The sequence below is a fragment of the Varroa destructor genome, unplaced genomic scaffold (assembly GCF_002443255.2).
Source record: "Varroa destructor unplaced genomic scaffold, Vdes_3.0 BEIS01000004.1, whole genome shotgun sequence".
Lineage (NCBI taxonomy): Eukaryota > Metazoa > Arthropoda > Arachnida > Mesostigmata > Varroidae > Varroa > Varroa destructor.
The window spans coordinates 3,330,578-3,354,587 of NW_019211457.1; the positions used below are offsets into that span (position 1 = coordinate 3,330,578).

The following is a 24,010-nucleotide window of genomic DNA, read 5'->3' on the forward strand; positions in this document are numbered from 1 at the left end:
TTTTAAATTAATTTTAGTGCCAAATCGACCCAAGATTAAGCTTCAAACATCAAATATAACAAAGTTTTAATTCAGTGTAGCTTCGTCGTCGTGTTCGTTGCCGTACCACAATTTGAATTTGCCGCGCTTCTTTCGCGCTGTTAGCCCTTTCCACAATGACCTTCCAAAAGTTCTTTGAATCGATTTAGTCCCTAGTTAAATTCACGTGGAGGGGCGCGCTCATGTGACGAACACAGACTTTTTCAATTGTTGGTATCTATATATTAATATCAAGACACCAGGTTTGAAACTCGATAGAAGCATATGTACAGGTAAACAACACCCCACTGTTTCAAAAGTGAAAGACAAGCGCATTTTATTATGGTTTCGTTCCCAGACCAGTGTGCAGGTATGGTTCTGACAGGGCTTCTGTAGAAGTGTTGTGATAGTGTGTTCAGCTGTTACTAAGGGATCTGAAATAACACTGTGCTAAAGCGATAGAGACAAAATGGCTGATCTTGATCCGATGGCTGTGTCGAGCGCGGTGAGGAGCCTTTCTTTTACCGTATTATCGACCGACGAAATCAAAAGGCAGAGTGTCATGGAAATTAGCAATGTTCAGACGTTTGATCTCATGGGTCACCCGTCGCGCGGAGGATTATATGATGGAAGAATGGGTAAGAATGTAAACTTTATTATATATATCCAAATAGTTGCAAACTTCTACTTATAGATAGAGGAATTTTGGACACCTGTTAATCTCTGTTCTATCTTCTATATATTATCATAAAACAATAATTATTAAAAAAAATCATTAATAAATCTATTAAACAGAAATTAAATCATGAAGTCTACCGTATTATGTATAAGATGCCGATAGATTTACTTTATTTTAACCTCTTCCTTCAATTTTTGCAATAAAATACACGTGTTTTTTGTGCATTAATATGAAAGTCCATGGATCTTTGTAAGTATTATTGCTAGCATAATCCGACAAAATTTAATGAAGATTCACAATGAAAACTGAAGCTTCAACAACAACAACAAATGTAGTTTCCAAAAACGCGAAGGTGACTAAAATACATCGATGTAAATTGTATTTTTTTTGCCTAGAGGTATACAGTTATTATAAACCCAGATTTTAAGGTTGCAGAATAAACATTCGCATCTATATTTTTATATACGTCATATTAATTATAATTTTATACGTTAATATAATTATATACGTGTGTGCGGAAATCATAAACACGTTGCAAAAATATGTAAAGCTTTCCGATTCGGTAAATATCTTACAGTAAAGAATTCATGATCGACATGTTATATTCTCCCTTACTTTGAGCAGGTAATATAATTCGGTAAGCTCGGTGTAATGTAATTAATATATTAGATATAATAATTTTTATCACTTGTTCAACATAATATGGATGTTCGAATGTTCGCATAATACCATCTTCGTGAAATTCTAATATTGTTCCTCGTGCTAAATCGCTTCCATTACTCTTGTCATATTTTGTCGTGCTATCTGCTTCAGGTGCTTTAGAGCGCGATGAAGTCTGCGACACATGTTCGCTATCGCAACTTCACTGTCCTGGGCACATTGGCCATATTCCGCTCCCGTTGCCCGCGTTCAATCCTGTCTACTTTCGAGATCTTCACAAACTTCTTCGGGGAAGCTGTTTTTCTTGTCATCGGCTTCTAGCGCCACCAGCTGCGTGTCAAACCATTCTTGCTCAGTTGCAGGTTAGTTTAGAAATAATGGAAGTTCTATTTCTAAAGTGTTTTTTTTTCTTAATTCGAAGGACACCAAGGAAGTCAATCTAGAGGCAAAGAGAATCATGTGTTTGCTGACTAGTTATAATGAAATTGTAGAGTCATGGCGTTCTCATTTGCAGAAAATATAAAACTGACGAGTAAATTATATAAATATAGAATTAATATTAAAAAAATACGTCGAATTTAGAAAGTACCTCGAGGCAAATTTAATGTGATACGTACCTATGATTTATCAAAATTTTCAAACAGGTTTTAGAATATGGGCTCGTGGGTGTGGCTGGCGAAATTGAGGAAATTGCCTCCGAGATTATTAACGTTATGTCACAACAGAAAGCATCATTGCCAGATATCTCCAGCGAAGTTCGTAGAAAAATCGAGGAATTTTTACAAAACCGTCAGCTATCCGGCGATGATCCACGGTACGCGGCCGACGTCAAGAATGTTGTAGAGATGAAGCATACATTGATTAAGAACTTCGTTCAAAAGTACCTCATGAAGCCACGCAAAAAGTGCCTTTTTTGTGGTGAAATCAAAACCACTGTACAGGTTCAGGAAATGGCCAGATTTATCTTTACCACTGGTAAGGCCACAAACCGATCTGTAAACCTCGACAACGTGGAAAGGTATGTTAGAGTTTCGAGACTGTAGTGCTTTTTGGATATTATTGAAAATATCCATTCAAATCAGTATAATATTCAGCGCAATGTACAGTTTCAAATAAGACGCTTATCGTTCGAGATTCTGGCATTATCCGGAGAACTTCTTGTAAGATGCGACCTAAATAAATGTTTCGAGTAAGTCCGGTATTGTCGGTATCAGATGGCTGGTTCCAAAGGCAAAAGTGTGTTAATGTTTGGTTTCGAACATAGAATACCCGGCTGTACTAAGTAATAATAACTAATAACCTACCACATCTATTCACATCTACCGCTGCACTATTTCTGGGGAACACGGTAAAGCGTAACTCATGCCTTAGACTAAAGTTAACTAAGTTGGAAAATTGTATTCTTGCCTATATACTCAGATTACTTTATTTTTCTCGTACGACAGGGTTTTGGAAAGAAGCCTCTACGGCAATAAAAGCTTCGTTGATGACGATGACGAGATGCTCGCTCTTAACGAAAACGCAGAAAAAAATTTTTTAAGAGAAGAGTACTCTGAGGGTACAGCCCAAACCTTTTTTACGGCAGTGCAAGCTAAAAAGCATCTTCGCGATTTGTGGATCCTGGAGCATGTTGTTATGGGTTATCTGTTCGGATCATTAAGAGAAGCCCAGTCCAGAGGAATGGAGCATCCTACTGATTTGTTCTTCATGGATATTTTGGCTGTCAGCCCGCCAAAATTCCGCCCGGTTTGTGTCATGCCTTGTATAACAGAACTTTGCGGTATATCCGATAATTTAAGGTTCTTTATGGTTATCATCATTGAGATATGTAACAGAAGAATCCGTAATAATGGCTGTATTAAATTATACTCATTAGTACCCGCCGGCCCATAGCCAGTATTTCCCGTCATTCAAGCGGCATTTTCTTTTTTCAACGATGTCCCTGTACAATTAAAGTTGCAAGGAAGGGTTTTACAGTACAATCGCATTTAGTTATTCAATAGTGTATTTTATTTCGTAAACTGCATACATTCTACGACGAATGTACGAACTGTTAATGGAGTCTTTGCTTTCTTTAGCTGAGGCCGATGTTTCACACTCTCTTTTCAATTTCAGTGTAACTTCATGAACGGCAAGAAGTATGAACACCAGTTAACAGCGTGTCTTAATCGCATTCTTCGGACAGCTCATGACTTGCAAGACATTATAGTCGTTATGAAACATAAAGAGCAACAACACGACACCAGTGCACAGGATGCATCTTCGGTAAAGGACCAAAAAATGGAGATGCTCACGGTACGCTTAGCTCACTATCAGTTCCTTAGATGACCGTTCACTATATCGTATCTAGCCCATTTAGTAGGTATACGGGGTGATGAAATAACGACGATCTTATATTAGCCGCAGAGTGAAAATATATATACATGGTGGGGCATTCAATATCGAAATTTCTGTATGAGTTCTTTCTAGAATTTTATCTGAAAATAAGCAAATGTTTCATGGACATTTTTATGTATGCTACAGATATCCTTTCTGACGACCAAGTAGCTTTTTAATAGCAACCATACATTAAGCAATGTTGGTAGGTATGGAATCGTGAAATTGTCGTGAAAATACATCACATATAAAAAAAATTCCAGTATAATTAAATTTTGGGTTGATAGAAGACCGAAGTTGCAGAAATACAAGGCCTAAAAGAGCATACAAGGCCTCAAAAGAATTAACCGTTGGAATATATCTAAATGATCCAATTAAAAATTGGAATTCTGCTCTTCAAAGCGGCTTCTGATTTTTATATAACAGATCCAGGCATACTGACTCGTTAGGTCGTTGATTTTGAGTTTTTGAGCCCTCGAAATTGATCTTTACTGAGGATATTCTGGTTTGTTTCTTGAAAATATCTATTGGCTTTTTTTATAAGCTGCATGAAAACCGACAATAATGAAGACTGTCGATTTTTAGCAAAAGATGTTTTTTTATGGGGCTTGTCCTGCATGAACACATTAATTTTCGCCCAAATTTTGAAAACAACGCACTATTTTTCACCAGGATGCTGCTTTGTTCCACTAAAGATCGTTTTTCCAATTTTAAGAATACAAAGTGAACGGAAAACTGCCATAAATTGTTTGGTTTAAAACGAAATGTTTGGTTTTCAGCGCCCCACTCATATACATATATATATGATCTCGAGAATCATCGGCCTCCTTTTTGTATATCTGACCGATTTGATTTACAGGGGAAACACATTAGAATCAGAGTATGTGAGCTCTTTCATGTAAGATAATATGTCGCCTGCAATCAGGTGCCATTTTGTAAAACAAGTACAGATCATGTAAGATTTGTATTACTCGAAATAATGACTATTGTTATAAACATCGCTATTTTAGATGAACGTTAACGCACTGGAGCCGGCGGGAACAAACCTCAATTTAAAAATGCACCATTACTGGAAATTGCTGCAGATGCGAATCAATGTCCTTTACGATTCAGATCTCGATCGAAACACTAAAGAACGCGCTGGTGTCAAGCAGGTATTATACAACTGTATTCTCTAACTACACGGGTTCGATAAATCTTCACATATTCGCTTCATTCGAACGCATTCATACCATATATTTCGTCCATTTATGTACTGAAACAACTCTTATACTAATGAAATCAATGACTCAAGTTTTTTTGTGATAAAGCATTTTACGCTACTTTTTTTGATGTCTAAAAGTAATAATTTCTTTACGATATAGAAATTATTTCATGCCCAAAATTAGCTTAATCTTTGTGCTGTAAATATGGATAAATAGAACCGTGTAAGTAAACGGATATTAGCCACTAAAGCTAAAAAGTTCAAAAAAAGTGGCTCAAAAAAAACAATTTTTTGTTTACTCGTTTTTTGGTTGTCTCGAATATAGGTGTTAGAGAAGAAGGCAGGATTAGTGCGAAAACACATGATGGGCAAGCGTGTGAATTTTGCCGCACGTTCAGTCATCTCGCCAGACCCATACATAAACGTAGACGAAATTGGTGTTCCGATGGTGTTTGCTACACGCCTTTCGTATCCCGTTCCAGTGACTCCACGTAACGTTGAACAGCTCCGACAAGCCGTCATTAATGGACCTGACATTTACCCCGGTGCTCTTCTGGTAGAGTTTGAAGACGGACGAAAAATGCGGTTAGATACATCTTCACGAACGAAACGTGAAGCTGTAGCCAAAACGCTATTGACTCCGAATCCTGATGGAACATTAAGAAATGCTACCAAGATTGTTCATCGGCATCTGCAAAGTGGCGATCCTTTGTTGGTCAACCGACAACCGACCCTGCACAAACCTTCGATTATGGCGCACAAAGCAAGAATACTCCGGGATGAAAAAACTTTACGATTGCACTATGCTAACTGTAAGTCATATAACGCCGATTTTGACGGCGATGAAATGAATGCTCATCTTCCGCAGAGCGAATTGGGCAGATCCGAGGCCTGTCACATTGCCAGTGTTAACCAGCAGTACCTTGTGCCGAAAAACGGTGCTCCTCTGTCGGGTTTAATCCAGGATCATGTCATAGGTGGAACATTGCTAACGATGCAGGACAAGTTTTTTACGCGTAATGATTACCAGAGCCTCGTTTTCAATGCACTTACTTTCCTCAATCGGAAGATCGAGATTCTTTCGCCTACTATTCTGAAGCCGGTGATGCTATGGACTGGCAAGCAGGTTGTGTCCACCGTGATTTTGAATTGCTGTCCATTAAATGCCCCGCCCCCGACAGTTTACGGAAAAACGACAGTACCAGTTAAGGCGTGGCCCCGAACGGGTAAGATTCTCGACCCGACGCTAACCGAAGATCTGGTGTTGATCCGCGATGGCGAGTTATTATCAGGTATTTTGGACAAGGCTCATTACGGTCCTAGCCAATACGGACTTGTGCACATCTGCTACGAACTCTATGGAGGCGAAACGTCTTCGCTTCTTTTGAGCGGTTTCGCCAGACTGTTCACACATTACCTACAGGCATTTCACGGATTTACTCTTGGTATTCATGACATCTTGGTTACAGAGGAGGTGGGTACGCATCGCACACATTGCGGACTATAATTAGCCCATCATTTATAAAGAAAAAGAAGGCGCTGGTGTCATGTGGGGTTTTGATAGAAAATCCGTATTTGAACACAGTTTATTTTTCTGCAGGGGCATTTCTATTTTACATTCTTAGTTTTTCCTCAGTTCACGAATTATTGTATGCTTCAGAACTTAAATACCCCCATATTTTGATAAATATTTTTAGCGCTTGGTTATTTTTCATTAACTATTGAACTCTCACAGGCCGACCGTAAGCGTCGCAAGATTATGCGGAGAGGTCGTCGGGGGGGTGATAAAGTTGTCCTAGAAGCTTTAAACGCCCAGGATGAAGAACTAACCGATGAAGAAAGAACAGCCAAGATGCGGGCCGGCCACTTGGCGAGAGAAGATCGTTTTCTCAAGAACTGGGACACTGTAATGAAAAATCACACAGACTCAATCAACAACGAAATAAACAAGTGTGTACAAGCTTCAAGAAGCAACAATTAGGAACTTCTAAGGCCCTATTTACCTTTATACTGCTCTGTTGTTCATTTGCACGTCAAGCGATTACTATTATTATCATTTACTAAAGGACTTTGATAAATGCGTAGATCCATTACACTGCAAAAGCAAGGGTTTTAGTCGTAGTCGTACTAATACCGATTGTTTAGTGCCACGTGAGTTTCCTTTAAAGGCAGAATTATAATGTTCTTTAATCTAAACATGTTTTCCACTATACCTTTTTTTGGTTATGCTCATGATAGTCGACCTTTAACATTTCAGACCGATTTCTCCTACAACAAAAAATTTTGTTTGTAGTCAAATTTGATTCCATTCTATGTAAAGTATTTGTTTCCGTCAAACTGAGACCGAAGACAAGTTCAATGTGGCACCCACAGGGCTGACACAGAACGACAGAAATTGCTACTGGTATGTATGCTAAAAAATCTAGTAAATGTAGGTTATTGTCGAAGAAACAGAAGTGAAGAAAAAAAAGGAAAAAAAAATAAAGTTTACTATTTGAGATAAAATTGATTGTTACAGGGCCTGTATGCCTGCTGGCTTGCAACAAGCATTCCCTGCTAACAACCTCCAATTAATGGTCCAGTCCGGGGCCAAAGGTGGCATGGTGAACTGCATGCAAATCTCGTGCCTGCTTGGCCAGATCGAACTTGAAGGTCGGAGAGTGCCATTAAATATAGCAGGACGCTCACTCCCGTCATTTCGGCCGTATGATCCAGCTCCCCGTGCAGGCGGTTTTATCGACGGACGCTTCTTAACGGGAATCCGTCCGCAGGAATTCTTTTTCCATTGTATGGCTGGTCGCGAAGGATTAGTTGACACAGCTGTCAAGACTAGTCGATCGGGATATTTGCAAAGGTTGCATGAGCTGAATTATAAGATACAAACCTCGTTTTTTTTTTCATTTTTACTGGACATACATGGACACTAGTCATATTTTCAATATTTGTATGTGTAAATAATACCGTAGAAATGGTATACATTTTTCACAGACTGAGTGTTCCGAAGAAAACTAGTTTGGCTTTTCCAACATAATAGTTACATGGTGTGCTAATGACTAGAGTACTCTGAGAGTTGTAATCAGTTGTTTGGCACATTTGAGGTTGATGTAACGATATAACGAAATCATTGCTTAATTAAAGGTACTTTTCATTTGTTTTGTGTTTAGATGCCTCATTAAACATCTAGAAGGTCTGATGGTGAACTACGATCAGACGGTTAGAGACTCCGATGGTTCCGTAATCCAGTTCCAATATGGCGAGGATGGTCTCGATATTCTCAAAATGCAGATGATACAGAGCCCAAAGCAGTTCTCAACTTTGATACGAAATGCTCCAATTTTGACGGATATGGACCACATTGAACAGACGAAAAGTGTTACGAACCTTGAGCTTCTTGGAAAGATGAATGCTAGAGTATGGCGTTTTTCATGCTTCTTTTCCTTTTTTTCTAATCGTGCTTGAAGGAGTACGAACATAAAACTCTAAAAAAAGATTACTCTTCCTATTTCTCAAAATGGATATGATTAATTTTTTTACGAAAGATGATATTGTAAAATCTAAATCTACTATGATTTAAATGTATAATTATTTCACTGATTTTGCTTACACGGATTTGGATATAATCTGAATATTTTAAGGTAGCTCGCTTCCATAGAAAGATTGCAAAAGGTCGACGACGTGAGAGCGAATTCACGATATTTTGTCAGCAAAACGAGGCAGAATATAAAGCTGCCTATCCGGATACCAATCCGGGAAGTCGGCAGCCGGCTTATAAAGCGCGGCTAATCAAAGCTTTCTACGAGCTCAATGAGCGCGATAGGCGCCGGCTGCGCAAACAGGTTTGTGGGACTTTGATCGAAGTGCCGCTTTTTCAAAATAGTTTTGTTATAGAATAACAAATTATCTTTCTATCGTTAATTACGAGTTTAGTCTCCTTCTATTTAAATGCTTTTATTAGTATCTAGATTTTATCATCATTAGGCACGAACCTGCTTTTGCGTGTCAAATTCCTAGTTTGTTCCAGCGCGTGCTGCACTTGGGTAGTATCAAATGCACCGCCTGCTGACTGACAAAAATCATTACATGTTAAATGTAGGTCGCCCTTCTTCTAAGTAGTATGCGTTTTACTTTACTAAATGGTTCCGCTATTTTGAAAACATTTTCAGGTTATGCATGATTCTTGTTATCGGGTCTGTCTTTTTCTGGATTTTTTTATGTCTTCTCAAATTGCCTCGGTAATTTTGATTAGAGGAAAGGTCACTTTCCTTAAAACACGTGAATAATACTGGTTTGCATATGTCTATATGATTTTCCAATTTGGATTTTCTATCAATTAGGTGATACTTTCCGCCGACACTGTGACGAGCAAGCTACGTCCCGATTTGCATCTCGGCGCCATCGGAGAAAAGCTAAGCTCAGAGGTACTCGAAGCTTTATTATGTGGAATACTTTATTGACTTCTGTTTTTGTCTGTAAATCTTATTGTATACTTACTGACATTTACTCGTACACATTATCTCACAATGATACCGCAGTGTTTTTATACATAAAGATATAGACGGGAATTGACGAAAAAAAAAGTGATGAAAAATCCGCGGAATGGCGTGTTCTATTTAGACATTACGTATTTGATAAGTATCTCAAGACAATTTGGTGTAAATCCGAAACAAAGATAGTTTTTTCCTGTTATTTGTGCACGTCTTTTTAAAAATGGAACTAAATTTTTTTTAATTCCCTATTAATCATTTACCTAACCCTCTTCTGTACATGTCCAAACAGATCGTCCAGCCACGGATTTATAGATGGATTAATGTAAACTGACGAATAGATAGTAGTCAGAATAATAGCTAATATGATTGATGTCTCGGTAATCGAGTTACAGATTGATTTGTGCCTTAACATAGCATATACACTTCGGCTGTGTGTAATTATACGAATATTTTGTCTGGTTTTAAATGCAATTAATGAAATTTGTGATTTTTTCTATATTGCGCATGACAATAGATCGATCGGTACGTCGAAGCGAATCCTGACAGACTCATTCTGTCGTCCGGATGTGACCTTAATGAGAAAAAGGTTGTGAGTCCCGAGGATTTTAGAGACATGATGCATTTGATTTATCAAAAGTCACTAGCTTGCGCCGGTGAACCAGTTGGGCTTCTAGCTGCTCAGGTAAACCGTGGCATCCACTAGTAAACATATCATTATTTCACTTATACGGGAGATCATTTCTTATAAACGTAATATTGATATACATAAGATTATGTGAGTAATTAATATACTTTTGTTAATATAAATTACTCTCAAAACAACTTAGCTTTATTCCTACTAAAAATGTGGTGGTCACATGATTGGTGTCGATATCGATTTAAATCTCCTATTACTCGTTAATGCTATTGAAATATCGATTATACGTTCTTTTCTATGAAGCGATCCAAGATACTTGCCGTGGCTAAGCAAGCATCGGCCCGGCACCACTGTGGTGTCGCACATTAAACTGAGCTCTGATGACCGAATCAAGAAAAAACATTGCTGATTCGGACAGATACGGTTTGAACAATTGCAATGTCGTATGCTTTCACTTCATTTTGCTTTCTCTAATTTAAATTTGTATTGTATAAGCCTCAAGTTTTTACCTACTGCTTATCATCCTGTGTGGTATTCAGTCTAGCGTTGTCAGTGGTTAGACCGCAGCTTCAAGGGTTGGCAAGGTAGTGATTATACTGGAATTGTTTGCTGCGAACCCTTAACATGTTAACTTTTTCTATGTACATGCGATTATGATATATATACTGCCTAGCTTAAGCCTGATGTTCAACTAGCGTGCATACATAGCTCGTGCCGTCAGTATTATATTTGATAGAATTACCGATAATATACGAAATTTACAATTCATTTACAGAGTATAGGTGAGCCTTCGACCCAGATGACGCTGAATACGTTTCACTTTGCTGGTCGTGGTGAAATGAACGTCACACTAGGAATTCCGCGTTTGAGAGAAATTTTAATGGTCGCCTCAAAGAACATTGCGACCCCGTCAATGAACCTGCCACTTAAGAAAGTGCCGCTTGTCGAATCCCGAGCAGAAAAACTCCGGCTAGGCATTTCTCAGGTTGGGTTGATGCTATATCTAGTTTGTAACTTGTGCGTTTCTCCGGAAGTCCATATTTTAGCGTATGTGTGATGTATTTATCAGTTAATTATAATTATTATTTTTTTATCTTATTATTTTAGATAATCTTACAGCAATGCACGTGCTACTATTCCCCATTGTTAAGATGGTTAGAGTTTGTGTTTTGGATCAAGATTATGATGCGTAATCAGATCAGAATGATCACTAAGTCCCGTTATAAGAAAAATGTTGCATAATCCCACTGTAAAAATTTTGACTTCTTTGAGAGCTGCTTCGACTGTCATATTATAGTACATATGCTATGTGTTTTTAACTTTGATTACAAGCCTGGTCATTGGTCTTAATTTATATCTACTTTGCTTTAATTTGTAGGTGAATTTAGCTCAAGTAATTGAGTCGGTGGTGGTCACTGATCGGCTGAATGTTTCGGCGTCCGGGCGACCCTTTCGCGTATATCAAATACGCTTCAATTTTTTGCCGTATCGTACCTACAAAAAGACGCTTTACACGAATCCGTCAAAGGTACTGCGTTTCATGGAGACGAAGTTCCTGAAAAGGTTTATTGAAAGTGTTAGAAAAAAAATTACCCTGGTTAAAGGAGCTCGCATGGTTGAAATCGGATCAAGGTCCACCCGTGGGAATACTACAATGGATGATAATCAAGATGAGGTAATGTCATATTCTGTACCTAACCACGACGTATTTATTCGTTTCAGCCAAGTTTCAACGAAAAAAAAGATAAATTTGTTACGTTTAAATAATATGCGTTTAAAAAATTTAACCGCCTTGCGCCCGTAGCAGCCTTTTTACAAAAATTTAGGGTAATGTGCGTATTTGTTAACATGTATTTTTCACACATAACCTTCTTAAATGACAAATGCTGAACGCAGTGGTTCATCGTTGTGAGTTTGGCTACATTGACGCTACAAGCTAATCGTCATGATCTTGGGAATGTGACAGTAGCCTGTCTCATTCGTCTGTTTAGAGAGGACTATATATGTTTATATACCTAGTAGGCACACTGTCTGCACGATTCAATAAGCAAGCCACGCGCAGACGGCGTAACTGCGAGGCCCAGCGCGCGCACCCCGCGGCTTGTGGAGCCTAGAGAGACTCCAGAATCAAAGGTTGTGAGGCACTCGATGCTGAGAAACGGCCAAAAAATATTTAAAACCACTTGAAGGAGTTTAGACGTACGCGAAACTTGTTCGTTGTTGTTGTCTTGTAAATTTACACTGAGGTTCCGTTTGTATTGTAGGGTAGCAGCCGTATAAACCTAAACGAAGAAGATGACGGCGACTCTTCTGGTGATGACGAAGGTGGTGAGGGCGAGACTAACATCGAATTTCAACGGGAGAAACACGAAGACGATCGAGACTACGACGAGCCTGAAATCGAAGAGTATCAAAAATCAGATGATGAAGATGGTGAGTATTAGAAGCTGCTGGCGCGAGCGACATTTTTTGAAGTCAGTTATTTACAAGAACCGGCTCCATTGTCTGGCAAACTGATGAATGATCTAATTCGCAATAGCAAAATGCATTGAATTTTTGATGAGGTTAGGGGCGCAAACGCGATGGTAATTACATTGAGTCCGGTAACTACGAATACATGTCGACACATGTGCGGATAATATCAAAAAAGTTCGAATCGATTTGGCGGCGAAGATGAGAAATCGAAATTAAAATAATTTTGTTGTCTGATAGCTTCATGATAACGCTGTTTTTTTACATCTTGTCTAATATCTGCAATACAGATAATGGCGAAATTGATGAGGAACAGTTTGCCCCAACGGCGGAAGAACTGCGTCCTCGCGATCCGCAAACATCTGAGAGCGAGATGGACACGACGAGAGCTCAAGAGTTAGCGAAAAGAATCAAAACGAAGGAGCTGAAAGCTCAAAAGAAATTGCGTGCTAACGTATGTCTTCGTTTTCTAAATGCTTCTTCTATGAATGATGATTTTTGTCGAAATTAATAGACTACATAGGAAACTTCGCATTTAAAAGACCTGTAATGCGACACAATCCTGATAAACGGATGTTGATTAGCGAGAATCCGGTGAAGGTGCTCGTGTTGAACGAACTTGATGAAACTGGAGTGATTGAGCTAAGGAAATGTATCTGCGCACCTGAGATTAGTAGCCTACAACCTGGTTCATGCAACTATTGGGCCTGGAACTACAATAACATTTAGTAATCTTCTAGTGCGAACTTCACTTTTTCTGTGGTCACCCAGCCTTAGCTCCATTGACATGTTTCATTTTTTAAATTCCAGAACGTAATCAATTACCACACGTGGGTAACAAATTACGACTTCGACACGGAGCGTGAAGAATGGTGTGAGTTGACCTTCCAACTGGAACTACAATATTCGAAGTTTGATATGGCTAGTTTGGTTGAAGAGGAGGCCAGAGCGACGGTGCTACATTCGGTAAAGGGTATTCAGAGAGCTTTCCTCGTGAAGGACAATGATGACAGGTTGGTTCTGATACAAAGACTGTTGGTAGCTTATGCATCTAAGAAAACCCTGTATGTAATGAAATTAATGTTAGCTGAATAAACACAAATTGAAGGTGTAGATTACCAATTGTATTCACTTTCACTTTCGAGCTATTCTTAACACTTTGTTTTTTTTGTTGCTTCTTTGTTACTAATACTCCAGATCGGGTTGCGGCAAAATGCTCCAGACGGAAGGTGTCAACTTCGAAGAGATGTTCAAGTATGATGATATAATCGACATGAAACGCATTAGCTCGAACGACATCTACGCAATATCACAAGTGTTTGGGATTGAGGCTGCGACAAAAGCAATCGTTCGGGTGAGCAGAAGCAAATTTAATTGTTATTAACACTTTGGTCTATGCGACTTTTCATTTTCTTTTTTTTTTCGTTAAATACGCATTTTTACGATAGATCGTTTTTTTGTTACCAATGGTGCGTGTATGAGGTAGACTAGGATTATTTTGGGTCGCAGTAAATTTTTCGTGTCTTCTCTTTTAAATGGAAAATTGTAATAAATTGAATAATTCAACTTATTCAATTTAGTAGTAGTACAAACCGAAATGACTTCGACTTCAAAAATATAAAGGAAAGCATATATATATTTATATATATACGTATGTATGTCGACTTTGAGACCGACAAAGGTGCGCCTTAAAGCTCCCGCCTTTAATCAAACAACTGCTTCCCCAAATGAATGTCAGTTTATCCAGATTGTAAATAGCTCTCACTACTAGTAGGTTGTTCAGATGGTGCGCCAGCCTGGGTATGCATGTGTCCCCATATTACCTTATATGTCCGTGTATTCGAGGGTGTGTTCGAAAAAAGCCCCTGCACTTTGAAGGGAAACATCCTCGCGGGTTATTTCGCCTTGGCCGAACCATACAGACGAAGCGTGACGGCACATTTTCTCCGGTGATCCACCGGCCTGTGAAGCCAAAGATGTTCCCTCTCGTTGGGTCTTCATTTTTCCTGAAAAACGAGAAATGTGGATACTTTTTCAATCCAGTTCGGTAAACAGCCGACGAGGTAAGGGGCGTAGTAAGGGTAGAGATGAAAAAGCGCAGGGGGCGATGTTTCGAAAAAACTTGGAAGAGGTCATCTACTCTAAAATGATGTGGTGGTAATACAAGTAAAGTAGGAGCTACGTTTGCTATGCTCAGATTGTCGCGTAGAACTCGTTGGGGTTAAGGGAAAGCGTGCACACGCACTACGCCGCGCTTTTAACTAAATGGTGCTGCCCTCTCGATAGAATATCGTGCTAGTGGATTTTAGGGTGTATATGGAGAAAAGGGATGAAGACTTGGGACTTGTAACGCCCGGGTCTTAAAAATAATACACCACAAGTGTTTCTCGTGAACTAATCTGGCCAACTTATTCAGACAATGTACTTTTCCGTTCTCAGCTGTTTGCATAAAAGATACCAACCTTGCTTGCTTCGCTAAAAGCAAAAGTATGCCGACCAGCGATGCTGGGAAGTAAAGAACGTATTTTCTGGATGCGACTGTTTGTCAGAGTATTCATCGCATTGTTTTCATAGTACTGCTAACATATGCCGAGTACAATCATTAGTATATTTCTTGTTCCTATTATGTGGCGTCTCGTGCGACTCCCGTAGAGCCTATTAGCTCTTCGGCCGACTAACAAACTTGTTCACAACCCAAGATTCTCAACGTTATACGCAGAGTCATTTAAATTGAATAATTAACCCTTTTTGTGCAGATTCTTATTAAGTGGTATTTAAATAAACTAGGAATGCACCCTATCCATATGCTAAGTAAATAATGATTCGTGACCTTTATCCAAACTTGAATAAAAGAAATTGACCTCTCTGAAGCTGATCTTAGTTTAGGTTTCGCTTTCAGATCTCTATGTATTGATTAAAAGTGTGCTAAGACAGCAAACGGAACTCAGTAATCCCATATTGCTGTACAAAACAGGTTTTAAAGAACGAAAAAACTTTGCAAGGGTAAACTTAGGCTTGTTGCCATTGGCCAAGAAAGTTAACAAATCGATTTGTTACCAGATGCTCTGTACAGTGCCAAAAAGATTACAATTTTTTTTTTATATAACCCGTACTTTTTACTAATGTTGTGCTTGCGAATTGTATTCAAATTATTTGAAAGAGGTCTAACCAAAATGTTTAGCAAATAAGTCTTGTAAGCGCTCGTAACGGATGCACAATACTGTACCAACCATTTAGTTCTCCTTTCTAATCTCGACATTCGACACAGCCATAGGAACTATAGAAATAATCCTGTATGTTAATAGTTGTTTTGGTTGTGACTGATTGCTTCTACGGCCCTCGTTTAAGGCGTCTGTCTTGTGATGATAGCACAATATGGAAAAGGGATGAAGTATACGTGAAGCTTGGTCGGCGTCTAAGTCTCCATACCCCATGTTTCCTTTGTTGGAAATTGTAAAGCTATGCTAATCCCTACAATTGCTTGGTTAGTCACGTTTTCTACAATGACTTCGTCCGCTGTTGTTGTTGATCTTGATGTTGTTCCTGCGGAGGGAGTAGAGGGAACAGAGAAGGTTCGTCATTGTAATGGTTTCACTTTAACTAATATTGACTTTTGCAACAAGGTGGAGCAGTGAGACGACGGACCCAGTGTGGCGAACAGCACAATGTGTATGTATCATTGCAACCTTCGTTGTACAGTAATTAGTTATTTTTCGAAAATAAGGTAGCTTGGAGAATACATGAACTGGACAGTTTGTCTCATCGGTTTACTTTTATAATATAACTACATATAATTTACTTCTTACCTAGTGTATTGATCTGCTATAAGAACAGCGGAAAAACACATTAATGCCTGGAGAGCTTAAAAAAGAATTCAGGCTTTTCTTTACTATATTGAATTATACCTGATTTATTGCGTGTACGTAAATGGTTAAATCGCTATCCAAGAGACTTGATCACGTAGCAACAAAAATTGACAGAATTGTATACCAGATATGAACACTGATTAGACAGTATAAATTAACAGCAACTTGAACGTGTGATCTTTTTAAGTGGATAAAGTGCGATTCATTTGTAAAAGCCACTAGACTTTTTTTTATAGGTGGACTTTCTTGCAGCAGTTTTTTTTTTGTAGATTTCATTAGAGTCGTTGTATCGTAGGGAAACATGTTTATCTCGTTGGCTTTCATTTGAACGCCCTCTTTTGCCATTAGAAGGGCTTTGTACGATTTATGCGCGCAGTTGATCTTATGCGCATATACATATATAATCATGCGATTACAATAAAACATGGTTAGTTGTGTATTTATAAATGATCGCCGGCGTGCGCGTTCTGCTCTTCATCCCCTCTGGCTAACTGTAATTGAGGTGTATAACTTTAAATGAAATGCTAGCGAAAACGGTCAAACGGCAGATTTTGTTAGCTTGATAAACTTGTTGAGGATCGGCCAGTCTCATTGGGAATAGCAACGAAGCAATGCATGGCAGGGCAACGCTAGGGTCGCTCGCAGACCACGGATTACTGAACAAGTTTGCATATTATTAATGGTCGATAATCAAGGCGGCCTTCCCTTAGCAGAAAAGTCCGCCTCGTTGGCTAAACCCCCGGAAACCGGCCTGGATTATGAGAAGACAAAAAGGATTTCGGGAAGCTAGAAAAGTCGCTTAAAGGGGCCTTTCTTGAGGCTGATTTCATAGCAGCGTTCGAACGGCAGCAGACGGCTGGTGCATTTACAGACACTAGAATGTGAGCTTTCCTCAACTGGTTTGGCTTACCGATCACTGAAGAGGCCATAAGGTCGAAAGATGAAAAACCAGGGAGAGGGTGAATCTAGTAAGAACGTTTTTCTTCAAAAGGAGCTTTTTTGTCCTTAGTGTATGTTATAACGAACAGAGTGATAAATAAGCGGTCACTGTTTGCTAAGGATGAGGCGTTAAAGGCCGGGTAGCGGTGCGAAAAGAGAGAGTTACTGCGGAAAAAAATTTTTGTAGATTTAAATCGGTAACAGTACCATAGTGAGTTACCGTGATAGGTTATGCCCTTGGGAAGATTCCTGCTAGCAGACATTAGGTAAGTTTGGAAAGTCTTTGAGAAAAGTTCAACAAGTATTGTATAGGGCTTTAGCGGATTCTCTATCTGAGGTCAAAGACTCAAATGTTGTCTCATGCTCGAAATTGTTATTTGCATCCCAAAACTCAGAATTGTCTTTTAAATGAAAATACATATATTCTTGAGCACTCAAAGTGTGTCGTCTTGTATCGATGGGTTCACCCAGGAATGTTTAAAGAGAGCTAATGAAATATTTTGATATTATGTTCGATATTTAAGTGGTCAGGCCTTGCTTCATACAAGTGACTGCTAGCACGAAACAAAGCATATCTACGCGAAGATTCGAACCTAGACCACCTCTCCTGTCCCTAAATTTAGTAGAGAACACATTATCGTCGCGCTACCACGAGAATATTAAAGGAAGATAACCTATGGATAAACAAAGTATTTTCTATCAAGATATTCAGTTTTTCTGTAAGAATTTACGTCTCTTGTTGAAGTGGTGCCCTTAAGCTAGTAAAAATAAAAGTAAAATCGCTTTCTGCGAAGTATTCTCGTCTTAAGTACTCCTAATTGTAAATAATTTGGCTTTTCCTATATATTCCATAAATCCCAAAGTTCTTACAGAAAACGTTATTACTGACCATGCCTTTTTTCCTTAATTAAAGCCTAAACATGCAAAATCGACACTAAGCACGAAGATTCGCAACAATTTGGAAAGCACTGTTAAATCTAACCCACTTAACCCAATGTGCCAATATCGTACTTTTGGTTTTGTGTAGGAGGTGACATCCGTGTTCGCCGTGTACGGCATCAAAGTGGATCCAAGACATCTAAGTCTGGTAGGGGACTACATGACTTTCGACGGAGCTTACCGCGCCTTCAACAGAATCCACATGGCAAACAATGCATCGCCACTCCAGCAGATGAGCTTTGAAACGACGTGCACATTTATGAAAAACGCTGCTTTATTTGGTACGAAATCCCCTAAGACAGATACGAAGACAATCTTTGCCATGCTAATAGTGTTTCTGTTTTTAGTGCCTGGTACGATCATTAATTACGGCGTTGAAAGTAACTCCAAACAGCGACCCTATATGTCTTCATACAAGAGACTTAGTTCTAGGAAAGCAAATACATAGCAAACGCGTTATACCATTGTACATCGCTGCGTGTTGGGCGGTGCTTATTCAGTAAGCATTCTTCGGTGATAAGCGATGTTTGTTAGGTGTTATTATCATCATTTAAGAACATAAACTTTTGTGAAGTTTCGATTTAATTTCATTTTTTACCCGTTTCAAGAGCTCAACATAAATCACAGCAATTAGTGGTATGATTGTTAGTTACTACCAACTAGTTGTATGGTACTTGGTTGGAGCTCGTGAGGCACGCTGATTTACCATACGAGAGGTAAACCCAAGTAAACTTTTCTAATTTGATGCGGCGGTGTTCCTACTCAGTACTCGGTACTAAGTTACTTAGCTGCGCTATGCTTCTCTGTGATTTTCCCGCTCGAGTATGTTGATTCGCTTGAGGTTGCAAGGACTGAGAAAGAAAAAGGGATCTGTTATATCATCCGTGTCACCCAAGTGGCCTTGTTTGTGTGCGCGCAGTATTTTCGTGCCAATTCCCCATAAGGACACACTAACCATTAGTAGTTTTCTGCTACTCAGTAACGTCGCTTAATAACAGGCCAGAGCGGTCTTAGCAAATGCTACCCTTGAGGTGTACAATATTGCATGGTCATTACAAAGCCGGATAACCTTGAATGGATGCGCATCTTTGGCGTTAATGAGTTAGACAGGCCATTATAAATCAGGGGCGTACATGAATACTTGCACGGGAGGTACGAATTCCATGAATATATAACGTACAGCTTGTTCCCTCACGAGGACAGACGGCTCTCGTGTTGACAGTCTCATCGCGGTAAATGACGACCATTGAACTGTTTACTACGCAGTGCTATACGGAATACATTTTTTGATAACGGTACGCGATTATCAGATGTCGATCCTATTTTACCCTTCGTCGCAAAACATATTGAAAGAAATGTATGAACCGCATCTGCGCTACTTACGAGCTCATTTGCCTTATTATTTTAATATTGTTCTTTTTGTTACTATTAGGTACTGTTCTTACTGTTATTATTAATAGGATCTGAGGTTGTCAATTAGCTTAACAAGAGCGGTCCACTAAATGATGTCTATTTTCGTAACGCACAAGAAACTCGTTAACTTCAAAGAATCGGTATGAGACAAAATCATGTTTTGCTCCCGAACTGGTTATTGAGACTTCGGCGTTTAATCTCGCAATACTTCTATGTAGTAATGGTCGTCATAATTCTCGGATATAATTATTACGACTATTATTATACATATGCACACACATCTATTTACGTCTGTATGAGAACGTAGTGCGTAATCTTTATACCGGATAATACCGTAGATTAGACGTGAAATAAAATAACCAATTTCAACATGCTCCATACGGACGTGCATGATAACTAATGTTGAGTGGACATCGCACCGATTATGCATCCAACGATGTCTACTCCAGTTAGACAACCTTTTGGATAGGGAAATTGCGGAGTGGCCTTAAAAGGACAGGCCCAGCCAAGGAAAGAAGCGGCCCATGTATGGTCCGCAGATGGTTTCTGCCATCATCAAGTTATGGGTTGTTGCAGTCGCCGCAGTCGAGTGAGGTCGGGTCCCAGTTTGCGACAAAAAGTTAGGCCGAAAGAAGCCTCTGACCACCTGCTGCATGCCCTTCTAGGCTACAGGTTTTTTCGTCTTATGTGATTGGTAGACGTCCTTATAGCTTTTTTTACCCGACCTACTAATCCTTGTGACCTTTAGTTCGCTGCTGCACTGTATAGGTTGTGATCCATTGTTTTCTTTTGCTAACGATGGGTCAACCTAAGGCGCGCCTGGGTGGTTGCACGGCTGCCGTCAGGCGAAGGCAATGGCGCAGACGGTTTTCGTTTTCACAGGCTGATCTTGTTGTACCGGTGATCCCTAATCGGTTGCCTGGGTAGGTAAAATTCTAACGCTGGATGATAATACGCATAAAAAACGGTACGGTGAAATTATTACGATATGATTAGGTTTTTAAGAATAGTATTTGATTATTAAGTATTTAGTGTTCCTCGGTCGGTGAGAAATACTAAATACAGATATTCTAGAGTAGTTTGTAGTAGAGATGTTTGTCGATTGTGAGAACACTAACAATAACAGAATAGCTTGAACCTTTTTACCCAGTTCCGCAGAGCTATATAATACTACGGATTGATAGCGTTATTAACTGGCGATATTACGGGGCATTCGTTTGTCAGCTAGCGTCCATACTCAAATTAAACTAATTAGTGGTCAAAGATTTCAAGTACCAAATTTCCACAGGCACTAAAATGGATTTACGCACAACCGAAGTGATGCGTCACCAAGCCATTTCCGCTCCTTAGGCATCCCAGAAGCTTTTAACATATCTGAATCAGTTCCATGAAATGAGAAGAGGCTGCTGAGGGCAAAAACGAGGTAGCGGGTCATGATTGCTATCTCGTGCTGTCGCCATTGAGCATAGTATATTGTAGTTTCTCCCTGACATCTGTAAAAGCTGGATGTCCAGTCGATACAGTGGCCTTAACCATCCGACGCTCGGTGGTCGCCTTACTGGACTATATTATTAATGAATCGTTGAATCATTAGTACACACCGCTTGCTTAGTCGTCCAGATAAAGACGCTGTGGCCACCATCGTTGCTCAGCTATGTCTCATGCTAACGACTTGACGAGCTCAGGCCTCATTCTTTCATGAGCTACCGTTCTTGTAAGTACCCACTAAATGAGTGACTTCCGCTTTTACCACTGTCATGATCAAGCGATGATGTTCGTGAGTGGTTACCAGACGCCGATTTCCTCAGCCAACTTGTCCCGTAATATGGGGGGCAAGATGTAGTAAGCACCACGATGATATCTGTTTGGAGAAGTGGACGATTCGATTTTCGGCTTCGTACGAGGCAAGGTAATGTTAAACAGGCCTTTTGTGAATCGAGTCGCCAGAGCAGTGTGTCCAGCTGTTGACGATATGAAGACAATCTTTTTCGATAAGCAACTGTGCTAGCAGTGTATAATGCTAGAGTGCACCAAATGAAAGTTCGAGCGTACTGATAGGCATTGGGTAATAGCCTGAAGAGAAAGACGCAGAATAAGCGCTTGGCGGACTAAGAGAAGCCATTCGACTAGATGCTACCTTTTGTCTTTGTTTTTCTGTTTTGGCTAAATTGTTGCTATTGCTGTTAGTTTATGCATAACAGCGGCAGACCTTTTCTCGAATAAGACCGATAATGAGCGTTCGATTGAAGCTGGATTTGCTTCGCTATTCAGGGTTATGGAGAGAGACGGATTTCAACGTGGACTCACATCGAACAGCTACCATGTTGCTTGAATAAAGCTGACTCTGTAAATCGATATTTATTAATAATTTTAATAATCAATATATAAGATATAATTAATAATGAATATAAACCTATTTTTATACAAGATTCAATGTAATGAAATATGTGCTTCTGTATTTTACATTTTGCAGGTTTCTCGGACCGACTCAATTCACCATCCGCTCGACTAGTAATGGGTCAGCTCGTTGGGGCGGGCACCGGAATTTGCGATATGTTGGGAAATATACCGAAGCGGGGAAATAACAAATATGCGATTTAGAATATAAGTAGCATATCATGTCTATTTTCGATTAGCAACAAAAATCAGGGCGGATCAGATTGTCTATTGAATACATTGGTTGAAAAGCATCACGCAAGAAACGTTAGGCTTACTATTGACTTTTTCAGAGTGTTAGCTGAGTCTTCGTAGATAAAAAAAAAAAAAGAAAATAAAAAACATTTTGGTACGTATTACTAGCATGGTGAGTGTTGAATGCGGGCTCGGAAGCCGCCAAAGACTAGCACAACGTCAATATAAATGTTTTCAGGACGTGTGAGATGTATAATACAGATCTGAGGCGAACCTGAGACATAATGTGGCTTCCGCGAGATGTTTCCTTCTATGACTTAAAGCTATTATGCCCCCTTCGTCGTTCTGTTCGGTTTGCAGTGAAGGTGAGTAAAGTCTCCTTTACTCTGAACTAGTTCCAGGCTTAAGCTGGAAGCAGCCGATTTCTAGTGATCGAGAACTTTACCCTTTTCTACTCTAAGGGATATTAACCGATCTAATAGTGAAGCCCTTATATTCGAGCCCTATTTACCGCTTGGTTGTCCTGGCCACAAGCAAACACCATCATGTGTGAATCAGCATGATCGAACATTAAGAAACAATGAATATATATACAGCAGGTTTTATGGAGACCGAAAAAGGTACATTGGGGCCACGCATTGTCTTAGGCTTTTCATTTATTTTCTCTTTCTTGTTCATACATGTCTTTCGACCGTACTAAAGCTAAAATTTGGAGAAATAAAAAGAGGACTTGTGCACCTATATCGACTTGCACCCATTGAATCCCAACCCCGAAAGATGTTAGTTTCCCTATTGGCCAACAGAGGGGAAAACATTTCGCGAGAGCAGTAGCCTGCACAAGTAGTAATACTACTAGATACCTAGGAGCGCGCTGGCTATGTCGACTGAAGAAACTTCACGGCCATCGATCGGTACATGACCAGCACGCGGCGTCGAGGAAATGGAGAAAAAGTCGAGGGCTAGGTGGGTTGCGGTGGAAAACCCGCAAGTGTATATATACCTTCAATATATCTCATCACAGTTTTATAGCTGTGAGCCGCTGCCGCAGCCGCTCCTCGTCTCAGTGGAAGAACAACCCACTATACTTTGACAAACTCTGTCAACACGCAAAGTAAAACCAAGCAGCCAGCCAGCCAGTTCGTGCGAAGTCAACTCACATACGATAGACTCAATGCGCGGTAATAGCAATGCCAATAATTATAACATGAATCCTGCGATACCGAAATACTCTTTTCGGCACACAGTCACACAAATCGACAAACAGACGCACTGATATAGCATACTTAGACACACACTCAGACATAAAGCTAGCTCATCGCCGTACTCTCAGGAACTTAGGATACACATTCCATCCATTGGGCTGGTTTATGGCCGTCTAAATCTCCATGGCAGCGGCCATCCCGATCTGATGGACAGGCCTAAGGCAGGAAAGCAGCCGTGCACGATATGGCCTAGTCCTTCAGTAGCGCTGGTATTTTTAGCAGAAGTTGTGATGTGAAGTCGTTGTGATTACCGTTGTCTCTTTAACAGTAGGAGATGTAGCAGCAGCAGCAGCAGATGAACCGGCCAAAGGAACCGCGTCACATAGAACGATACTGCAGGGTTGGCTTTGCGCGAAAAAAACTTTCTTGATGTGGACCCCGGTAGGTTACAATTGGCCTAGTTGAGTCTACAGGATGTAGTATAGTC

At 39.8% G+C, this 24,010-nt stretch overlaps 2 protein-coding genes across 6 annotated transcripts in view; both read left to right on the forward strand.

Annotated features, from left to right (window-relative positions):
• The first annotated feature begins 178 nt into the window (after window positions 1-178).
• Window positions 179-22,489, forward strand: Polr1A (RNA polymerase I subunit RpI1). Of its 5 annotated transcripts, none has more exons than XM_086988617.1 (21): window positions 179-656; window positions 1,511-1,719; window positions 2,002-2,375; window positions 2,803-3,103; window positions 3,473-3,652; window positions 4,744-4,887; window positions 5,263-6,411; window positions 6,673-6,887; window positions 7,456-7,791; window positions 8,102-8,348; window positions 8,573-8,773; window positions 9,272-9,355; window positions 9,939-10,106; window positions 10,837-11,046; window positions 11,440-11,736; window positions 12,326-12,494; window positions 12,824-12,987; window positions 13,344-13,546; window positions 13,731-13,887; window positions 16,157-16,202; window positions 18,366-18,507. In XM_086988617.1, the coding sequence occupies exons 1-20, from the start codon at window positions 488-490 to the stop codon at window positions 16,166-16,168; spliced, it is 4,989 nt and encodes a 1,662-aa protein (XP_086844743.1). In that variant the 5' UTR covers window positions 179-487; the 3' UTR covers window positions 16,169-16,202; window positions 18,366-18,507. The 5 variants fall into 5 exon arrangements, with proteins under 5 accessions (XP_086844743.1, XP_086844742.1, XP_086844741.1 ...); XM_086988615.1 differs by lacking the exon at window positions 16,157-16,202 and adding an exon at window positions 22,164-22,489 and having other exon boundaries at window positions 180-656; window positions 1,520-1,719; window positions 18,366-18,558; XM_022803422.2 differs by lacking the exon at window positions 16,157-16,202 and adding an exon at window positions 22,164-22,489 and having other exon boundaries at window positions 181-656; window positions 18,366-18,558.
• A 58-nt stretch (window positions 22,490-22,547) lies between these two features.
• Window positions 22,548-24,010, forward strand: part of LOC111249498 (uncharacterized) — a 33,172-nt gene continuing 31,709 nt past the window's right edge. The window contains exon 1 of the transcript XR_015327424.1: window positions 22,548-22,686. The gene's annotated coding sequence lies outside the window, so the exon portion shown is untranslated. The remainder of the gene's footprint in view (window positions 22,687-24,010) is intronic.